The 9,805-nt window shown below is 39.4% G+C and overlaps 1 protein-coding gene across 1 annotated transcript; it reads right to left on the bottom strand.

Annotated features, from left to right (window-relative positions):
• Positions 1-121: 121 nt before the first annotated feature.
• On the bottom strand, positions 122-1,807 carry MSX1 (msh homeobox 1). Its single transcript, XM_018567823.1, has 2 exons — positions 1,314-1,807; positions 122-707 (listed from the first exon to the last, which is right to left on the bottom strand). Exons 1-2 carry the CDS (start codon positions 1,729-1,731, stop codon positions 283-285), a joined length of 843 nt encoding a protein of 280 aa, XP_018423325.1. The 5' UTR covers positions 1,732-1,807; the 3' UTR covers positions 122-282.
• Between the last annotated feature and the right edge of the window lie 7,998 nt (positions 1,808-9,805).

The raw sequence follows: 9,805 nt of genomic DNA, 5'->3' as shown, positions 1-9,805 counted from the left end.
TATATATATATAAGGATTTAATCAATATATAGTTTTGTCGCTCAGATCCCCCTGCGCTAAAATTGTTGCATGAGGCTGCAACTCGATGGATTAGAACTTTGAGGACGGGCTGGTAGGATCCCACTAACCAGACACAGCTGACAAGGCGATAATGGTATACATGTTGGAGTGACATGCTATTTCTGAAGATGAATTCCCTAGGAACTCATAAATAGTTACACAAGGTTATGGTGTGGGTAAAAGTTATTTTGCCAAGAGTCTGTGACTGAGATCACAAGGAGTCTAGGAGAGGTGGTACATGCTGTATCCTACATGTGCTGTGTAAAGTCCCATAGGTGACAAGGGGAGACTTGGCCTGTGGAAAGGATGTGAGGTTCCATACAACGAGGATGTAGGTAGTGATGTCCCAAGTGGGAAGGATATCCCAAAAGCTGGGGGTAACATAGGCTTGGCTGCCATTTTTAGTTTCTCCAGTTCTGCCTCCTGCAGCCTCTTGGCCTTTGCTCTCCTGTTTTGGAACCAGATCTTCACCTGAGTCTCAGTGAGGTTGAGGGAACTGGAGAATTCTGCTCTTTCTGCTATGGACAGATATTGCTTCTGTCTGAATTTCCTTTCCAGGGCCAGCAGCTGAGAGGTGGTAAAAGGTGTCCTGGGCTTCCTGTTCGTTTTGTGTTTTCTCAGGGTGCAGGCTGGTGGGCTCAACCTTCCTGGAGACAGAAGGAAAGAGAAACGGGTTAGAGCAATACTACAATTGTATTATTGATATTTACAAACACCAGGAACATTTTTAGAATCATGAAATTAAGATTGAAACTTTATGACTCTGCTTAGAATTTTCACATTGTATTTTAGAATGTTGTGGTTCCGCCTCTCCCTCTTCTAGTTCTCAAGAATGAATTACATTGTTCACCGGAAAAATACTTATGTATTATGTAAAAACAGCTTGTTTGTAGCAATGTCCTACCTTACAGAAGTCACTATATTGAAATTTGCGGGGGATGAAATGATTCATTATTATATTACTATACAGATATAGCGGTAGGACTCAATATAGCCTGTGCTCAACTTTTAAACTCCATAACATTTAGGGAAATCCTTTTGATTATCCTGAACCTGAAGAAATATTATAGACCAGAGATGCAAAAGTAAAAACTACCCTTTATAGTAAATCAACCTAATGCATTTAATTAGAAAGTTTCTCAAAACTAAACACATGTATGATCATGCATGCTTGCTCAAGTTAGAAAATGCAAGACACATTTTACATTTTCAGACACCTTATGCAGCAGAAGTTTGACTTTCAGTTGACTTACTTGTAGGAGAAGGGGAGAATCTGGAGCTTTGCATCCAGGGGTTCCTGTCTTGTCCGTCAGGGCTCTCGGATTTGACAAGTGCTTCTTCTGAGAGTTTCATGATCCCTCCGACAGAGTAATGGCTGTTCAGAGACATAGGGGAGCCGGGGGTGTCTATTGCTGCCAGTGAGCCCATCCTAGGGCTATGAGATGTGCCGGCCAGTGGGGACACTGCTGGGCTGGAGAGGTCTCTCCCTGGTTTCTTGTCAGCCATCAATGCCTCCACACTGAAGGGCAGGATAGCAGCATTAGTCCTGGGCTTTTCAATTTCTTCCTCCACTGCCATCTTTAGACTGGTCTGCATGGTAGCCTTGCCGAAAGAAGAGTTCTCAACTTTTACACCAAGCTGGGCAGAAGTCATAAGAACGCCAGGGGCCATACAGAGTTCTCCTTCTAGACCTCAAAGAGCCAGGGACATGTACCTTCCATGGGCGACCGACAATGCAAATCCCTGCGCTGGCTGGACGTTGTCGTATATCAAGCTGGAAACTCAGCACTTTCTTACTAATAAAGCGCAGCCAATGACAGCCTGGACCAATGGGAGAGCAGAGGGGGAGGGAGGAGGGCTCTGATAGGTCACATGGCCACTCACACACACACACACATACACACAAGTATCTCTAACTATAGGACCCGGGGGCAGCTTCTCAGTTCCCATTCAAAGCTTTGCTGAGCCGAGCCTTTCATGGAGCCACCAATTGCCCTTTTTTTTGTCATTTGCAGCCTTGTTGTTGACTTGTTAAAGAAAAGAAATGCAAATGGGATTGTTTAACAGCAGCTCAAAATCACCTGAAACACAAATGAAGCATAATTAGTGTGTTTATTATTACTGTTAATCCATCTTCAAAGGGGCTGACTTCTCCCTTTCCCCCCTTATCTTCAAACGACTGAAAATGATACATCTCACCCATAACAAATACAACCTCACTGGCCAACACAACTTTTCAACTTTCATTTACTGTGAAAGCAGGGCAAGGCTCTTCCTACCCACAACAAACCCATTCACACTGTATTCTTTTTATAGATTCTGGAATACACACGAACACAAATACAATATGTGAGTGAGTGTGTGTGTGTTGACACATTATGCATACTATATGTCTATATGTGTATATCAGGATGTATTACATAGCAGGAGTATAAGTATAGAAATGTATACATATTTATTAAACAGCAGTAGTATAAGTATAGAAATGTATAGACACTTATTACATATCAGTAGTATAAATACAGAAATGTATAAAGATGAATACATTAGCAGTAGGATAAGTACAGAAATGTATAGGGATTTATTACATAGCAGTAGCATAAATACAGAAATGTATAAAGATTAATAAAATAGCAGTAGTGTAAGTACAGAAATGTATAGGAATTTCCAAAATAGCAGGAGTATAAGTACAGAAATGTATAAAGATTAATAAAATAGCAGTAGTATATAAGTTAAGAAATGTATAGAGTTTTATAACATAGCATTAGTGTAAGGACATAAATGTTTAAAGATTTATTAAATATCAATAGTATAAGTACAGAAATGTATAGTGATTTATTAAATAGCAATAGTATAAGCACATACATGTATAGAGATTTTTTTACATAGCAATAGTAAAAGTGCAGTACTATATAGAGATTTATTACATAGCAGTAGTATAAGTACAGAAATGTATAAAGATGTTTTACATTGCAATAGTATAAGAAATGTATAGAGATGTATTATACATAGTGGTAGTATAAGTACAGAAATGTATACAGATTGATTACACAGCACTAGTATAGGTACAGAAATGTATAAATATATATTACATATCAGTAGTATTAGTACATACATGTATAAAGCCTGCAAAAAGGATCTAAGTTATCACAAAAACTTGCATTTCTATTTTCTATAGGGTGTCACTTAAACTCCAGACTTTCTGCATTTCCAGAACGATTACCTAGGTATAAATCTACTTAATAATATGTGTAATAAATGTGCAGAATTGAAAAAAAATGTGTTCTAATATATACATGCATGTAGTTACAGAGAACTGTGGAGCTCTTTCTTTCTGTATGTGTGTGAATATATTTCTGCATGCATATGTGATCAAACAGAACTATAGAAGAGTACATTATAACATTATAAAATAGAGAGAATAAGAGAGAGTGAAGGAGAGAGTGTATGTAAGAGAGAGAGAGAGAGAGAGAGAGAGAGAGAGAGAGAGAGAGAGAGGGGGTATAAACATGTTCAATAGATATAATATAAATAAGGCACTCTATACATTCACATGCATGCACATATATTATTGCATATGTGGGGAAATGAGCAGTACATAATATAATGATTGATCTCTTGCTGGGACAGGTTTATTGATAGCTGCAGGGCTCTAATCTCCTAAAAACACAAAGACTGATCAGTCATTTAAAGGTAATTATATCAGCGGGCAGACGCTATTTTTCCATAGGCAGCAGTCTTTATGAGCCGCTCCCTGGCAATGAAATATCCAGCATCAGTCCCTGCACTGTATACAGTCCCTGGGAGGGAAAGCTCAACTTGTATACAAGGAGGACACCCTACCTACTGAGACCTGGGAAAATAACTTATTATTATTATTATTATTTTTATCATTGCCATCCAATAGTTTCCCCTTATACATTAAGGGGAAATTATTGGATGGCCATGGTGATAATAATAATCATCATAATAATAATATTATAATCTACATTGATCTATTTATTAAATGATATGGAATAGAGAAGTGTGGCTTTAGGGTCTATTATCCTGCCTGCCAAGTTATACAAATGTACTTACATAGGACATGAAATGATAACACGAGATGATGTGTGATGGGAAACTCAATTTCAACTTCAACTCAATTTTAACTATTAGAAATGTATAAGGATGATACTACCACCAATATTAATAATTAAAATATAAGAATTATTATTTTTCTTTCTTTCTTTCTTTCTTTCTTTCTTTCTTTCTTTCTTTCTTTCTTTCTTTCTCTCTCTCTTTCTTTCTTTCTTTCTTTCTTTCTTTCTTTCTTCCTGCCTGCCAAGTTATACAAATGTACTTACATAGGACATGAAATGATAACACGAGATGATGTGTGATGGGAAACTCAATTTCAACTTCAACTCAATTTTAACTATTAGAAATGTATAAGGATGATACTACCACCAATATTAATAATTAAAATATAAGAATTATTATTTTTCTTTCTTTCTTTCTTTCTTTCTTTCTTTCTTTCTTTCTTTCTTTCTTTCTTTCTCTCTCTCTTTCTTTCTTTCTTTCTTTCTTTCTTTCTTTCTTTCTTTCTTTCTTTCTTTCTTTCTTTCTTTCTTTCCCCTCTTACTTTGTATAACTTTATATTACTCCTTCTATGTTATCTAGTATCACATGGAGGAAAAAAACAGGATCACAGTTTGTCCCCCCTGCGGAAGGGCTAATGGCGAAGTGACAGACGCCAAGCGCTGTTGCACCCCTCTATCAGTGCAGACTGTAGGTGAGCGCCCATCTCCAGCCCCCCTGCCTGCTGGTGGGAACGGGGGTGCCCTGTCTCCCTGGCCCTCAGTGGTCCACAGTCCCTCTGCTAGGGTTTAGTGGCTTCTCAGGGAAGCGTCTGCATTGCTAATTGCGAGTATAAACAATCTGTCACGATTAGTCAGTGGCTCTAATAGGCAGACAAGTGATGTTGTTTTTAGGCGCCAGCAGCGGTGTGATCAAAGGCAAGGGGCTGGAGGGGACCATTCAGGAGGTTAACTCACATCAAGGAGCCCTGCAGGGACAGCAGCCCATTCAGCTTGAACAATCCCCCTGCCCCACCATGCCTTTCCCAAAGCAGCCCTAATACACGCTCTGTTGTTTCATAGGGAAGAAATGCAAACAGCAAAAAAAAAAAGTCAATCTTCCATCAGTGCACATGGCGTGGAAGGGGCTCAAAGAAAGTTACAGTGCAGTAAAAGATGGCATTTTTGTGTAAATCCCCCATGCCATGGTATTGTATGGAGATGTCAGCCAGTCTCCAGGTCTCTCTGGGAGATGTTAGGATAGCTTGATAAGGTGATATGTCTGCCTGTCTGTCTGCCTCTTCATCCTCCAGTCTTCACAAATCATTAGCTTTATCTCCCTAATGATGGGAATAGCCTTTGATTAACAGTTTGCTCCTAGTGTATATTAGAGAGTTAATGACATTATTCTGCTGCACTACAGATAGCCCAGCGTCTGTGATGAGTGAAGGCTCCTTGTAGAGGAGGAGGATGGTCACTGTGGTCATACAGGCACCCAGGTTATCACACATCTGTTTGTTTAGTCAATTCCATCTACAACTACGGAGCAAGGCAGATCAATCAGGCACAGGCAACCTGTAGAAAAAACAGCTGCTGAGGCACTACATGTACCAGCATTCCCTACTGATTCCAGGCATAGGGCTATGGCAGCTGTGACAACCACCATGAGTTTGCTGGAACCTGCAGCTCCACAATAAGGTGTAATACATCGTTTTAGCAAAAGTTAATAAATGCCTACTAGAGCTACAAAGTATACAAGGAATGTCTACATTGTTTCAAACTGCCCTGCAACATTACTGCACAAACTTGAGTCATAGATTGCATCAGGAAACAACAGACATCTAGTATCAGAAATGATCTGAAAATGTTTTTAATGGTGAGCGTTGTGCAAACAATCAACTTTTATATTAGTATTAAGAGCTACAAACAATGGACAGGGTGTTCCTATTCCTAGCTAAATATATCTCTTTATAGAAGCAAGTTATGTAATATTTTTCCCATTCTTACATATACACCATGTGTACTCATTTTGGGAATGTGGAGCTCGGTAGGGTATCGGCGCTAGATAACAATATTGGACAATTAGCATCCCAAACAGCTTCTGTTAATATAATGAATGTCCTATCAAAACCAATTACCCAGAGCGTTTTTTTCTCAATGTGAATACAACAAATGACGCTAGGAGTGAAAAGAAAAGGCCTCTAGAAGTCATTTGAAGACATTGTCTGGCTTTTGTAAACGTTAGCTTTGTGTTTAGTGGTAAAGAGAGTTCACAAGACAAGATCCTTTTGTGCAGGAGACAGAGTCAGCGAGAAAAGAGGGAGCTTGTCAGACTTCAGACCGGCCAGAGACTCCATAGACTTGTACTGAGACTCCGAGCAAAGAGCCCCTGTACAGCACACAACCCGATCCCATGGGTGATAGCACTCACTGCTGGACAAAGCATGGCAAGCCAGAACTTTCATGTCATTTCAAGGGACACTTTGGGCTCGATTTACTAAGGGATTAGAGGCTGTTCACCCAGTAAAGTACTTTGCACAGTGTTTACCGTAAGGGCATATAAGGGAAAGCTGATTTTATTTGGAATGTCCAAAAATGTGGAAGGAAAATTAAAAAAAAAAAACTATTTCCCCCCCCTAGTACATGATTGGGTATTAAAAAAATAATAATAATTCACTAACATTCACTTTGCTAGGTGAACAACATCTTTTTCCATATATTTGCATATATATAGATCTATATCTATATAGATATAGATCTATATAGATATATATATATTTGTATTTTTATTTTTTACTTATCTGCATTTGGATTCCAATAAAATTATACTATTGAGCGAGAGATGAGTTTTATTCGTTTCGGTCAATCATGTGCAAATCCTATTTTCTAAAGGTCTGTGCACACAACTGGGCAACTGGGGGTTCAGCCTGAACACAGGTTCGCTTATACAACTAATTAGTCTACTTCTTTATTCTAACAGGAATATTTTGTGCTATATAAGATCATTTATGAAAAACATGGATGTTACCAGGAAAAAAAAAAGAAACAAATCTACAGTCCAAACTTTCAACTTCAAGGACTGTCCCAGGAATCAGGGACAACAAAGCCACAAGTCAACAGATGCTAGTGGCTAGTCGCAGGTTAACTCAGTGCATAGCCTACCATTTTATTCTAATATAAATATTTTGTTTTATATGATAATTTATGAAAATCATGGACATTACCAGGAATAAAAAAAACAAGAAACAAATATACCATCCAAGTTTTGGACTTTAAGGGCTGTCCCAGGAACCAGGGACACGAATCCAGCAATGATAGTGGGTCCCCTGTGTGGCTCGGAACTGGCAGATTTAGTCGCCTTGAGCCGATGACTTGATAAGTCTGGCTGCAATGTCAGCCTGGGAGCCCCCAGATTCCCGTTTGGTTTCCTGTCTGATCACAGAGGGGCTGCCACTCTGAAAGGCTCTCATTGTCCAGTGTGCCGCTGGCCTCAGAGGAATGCGCTATTTCAAGTGGCCCAAATTAATTTGATCTCGACATTATGATGCACTTGGGAAAGATGAAAGTGGAGGCTGACCGTCTCCTCCGAGAACTCTATAATTATAGATAATATATCCTATTTCAAAGCAATTAGCTCAATCGGGCGTAACGAGGCACTTTGCTGCCAGGGAGTAACAATGCCTTACGGTTATTTAAGCTTTATGATGTCAAGCAGACGCTGAGCCTAGCCCAAATGGCACTTGGCTCGTCTGCTGAAGACCATGGCATCCAGGGAGAGCTACCAGAGCCCTGTGCCAGGGGGGTTATACCAGGGTGGATCTATGAAAAACTAGAACCTTACTATTGGGAACATGCTGATCACACATACAGTTAACCAATACCTGAATTTAGCAGCAGTAGGACTACAAATTCCAGCATTCATATAAAAGAGATGGCATTTAATTGGTGTAACTAGTGTCAGACTTACACACCAGCTCTACAGGACACTAGAAGTTACTCACCATCCATTCAGAACTTCTCTTGAACTGACTGCATCAAACTGAGATCTGTCTACTATGGGTCATTTCACTAGTTTGTAGGCATTTGGGCTGTTTGCACAGTGTAATCCTTTTTTAATAATTATGCAATAATGAACGCAGGGCTGATAGTTCATACCAGTACCTTGCCCTCTGAACCTCATATACAGTAAAGTTTAGGGTTAAAAAAACATAAAATGCTCAATTTATTCAGTTAATCATTAGTAAATCATAGGTTTTGATTTATTAAAGGAGTAAATAATTCACACCAGGCAGCTGCGCAGGATGCATGGTTTGGAAGAACAGTGCTGATGCACAGTTGCTGGTGCAACGCAGTTTGATTTCATTTTTTTGTTTCTTTAAATGCTGCAAATGGCATTTAATTCAGTTCTATTCATTGCAGTGGCCATGCAATATGGTGGCGTGCTATGCAACACGCTACACTGAAAAAAATTACTGCATGCCATGCAGTATAGCGTTGCAGTGATGTGCACTAACCACATTGAAAATAAGGTTTTTTGCTTTGTTCACGCATTAGGACTGTGCTGGGTAAGGCTGCCCAGCACAACCCCAACACATCTGGTGTGAATGAGCCCTCATACTGAGTGTTCACTGGGTTTAGTGAATACAGCAAAGTTGTTAGGGCTGCAACAACTAATCGAATACATCGATTATAATCGATGATTGAAAAAGTTGTCAACTTTTTCAATAATTGATTAATCAGCTTCCGATTAGTTGGCCCTGTTTATGGCTGCACACACACTGCGCGCCGCACCTCCTTCCCACCTCACGCTCGCCGCTGCCAGACCCGCGCGCATATTACCAGCAGCTATAGAGGACTACAAAACCCAGCAATAGTACATTATAAAGCGCGATGCAGAATACCGCCAGCTATAATGTACTATTGTGCATCAGCACTGTGGCGGGCACACACACCAGTAGCCATACTGTTGAGTGCAGTTGCTGGAGTAAAAGCCCTCAATCGGACCTACACGTTAAACTCCCTATTAACAATTGAAGTGTCCAGCTAAAACTTTTTTTAGGAGGAAGGATTAGAACCCTTGGAGGGTTTTTGTTGCTATCCAGGGCTCCAATAGAGATGTTTCCTTCACTCACTAACCTTGTGACAATGGTTTCACCAGACAGAAAGTGAAAGAAACTTCTCCAACAGCAATGCAGACAAATAAAAATGCCCCTTGAAGGTAGAGTAGGGGAAGGCAAGAATCCTGTTAACTTTTTTTTCTGTCCCTGATTCCCTGATGCAGATTTTCCTTCACTTCCTTTTAGGTGAAACCAATATCAACAAGACAAAAAGTGAGGGGAAAAGGAGTCAAAGGTTTAGGGTTTTTATGCTCATACATTTTATATCATATGTTTTATATGATCTTTTCTATTTTGTATATATAAAACACTGAAACTCTCCTTTGAACCCATACAATAAAATGCATGAATCACTTCAGGTGAGTCATCTACTTCTCTGCAAATTGCTGCTTGAGCTATGGGGCCTGTAAACAAAGTTTTTTTGAGACTTTAACTAGATTGAAATACATATGTGAATAGTGGCCTAAAGCTCCGCCTTTTGGCTCAAAAAGAGAATGCAAATTTACGAGAATGTCATATCTCATATTTTGCTGAATATAAAAAATAAAAACCCTAATCATTTTTTTTTGTTCT

The sequence above is a fragment of the Nanorana parkeri genome, unplaced genomic scaffold, assembly GCF_000935625.1.
Source record: "Nanorana parkeri isolate BGI_ZX_2015 unplaced genomic scaffold, ASM93562v1 scaffold1099, whole genome shotgun sequence".
Classification (NCBI taxonomy): Eukaryota; Metazoa; Chordata; class Amphibia; order Anura; family Dicroglossidae; genus Nanorana; species Nanorana parkeri.
The sequence above is the reverse complement of the archived record's forward strand: the minus strand, read 5'-3'. Positions and strand labels throughout refer to the sequence as shown.

Excerpts from the sequence above, each read along its gene's own strand:
- MSX1 (XM_018567823.1), bottom strand. The coding sequence starts at position 1,731 with ATGGCCCCTGGCGTTCTTATGACTTCTGCCCAGCTTGGTGTAAAAGTT. Across the intron at positions 708-1,313 it reads ATTCTCCCCTTCTCCTACAA|GAAGGTTGAGCCCACCAGCC; the intron begins GTAAGTCAACTG and ends TTCTGTCTCCAG.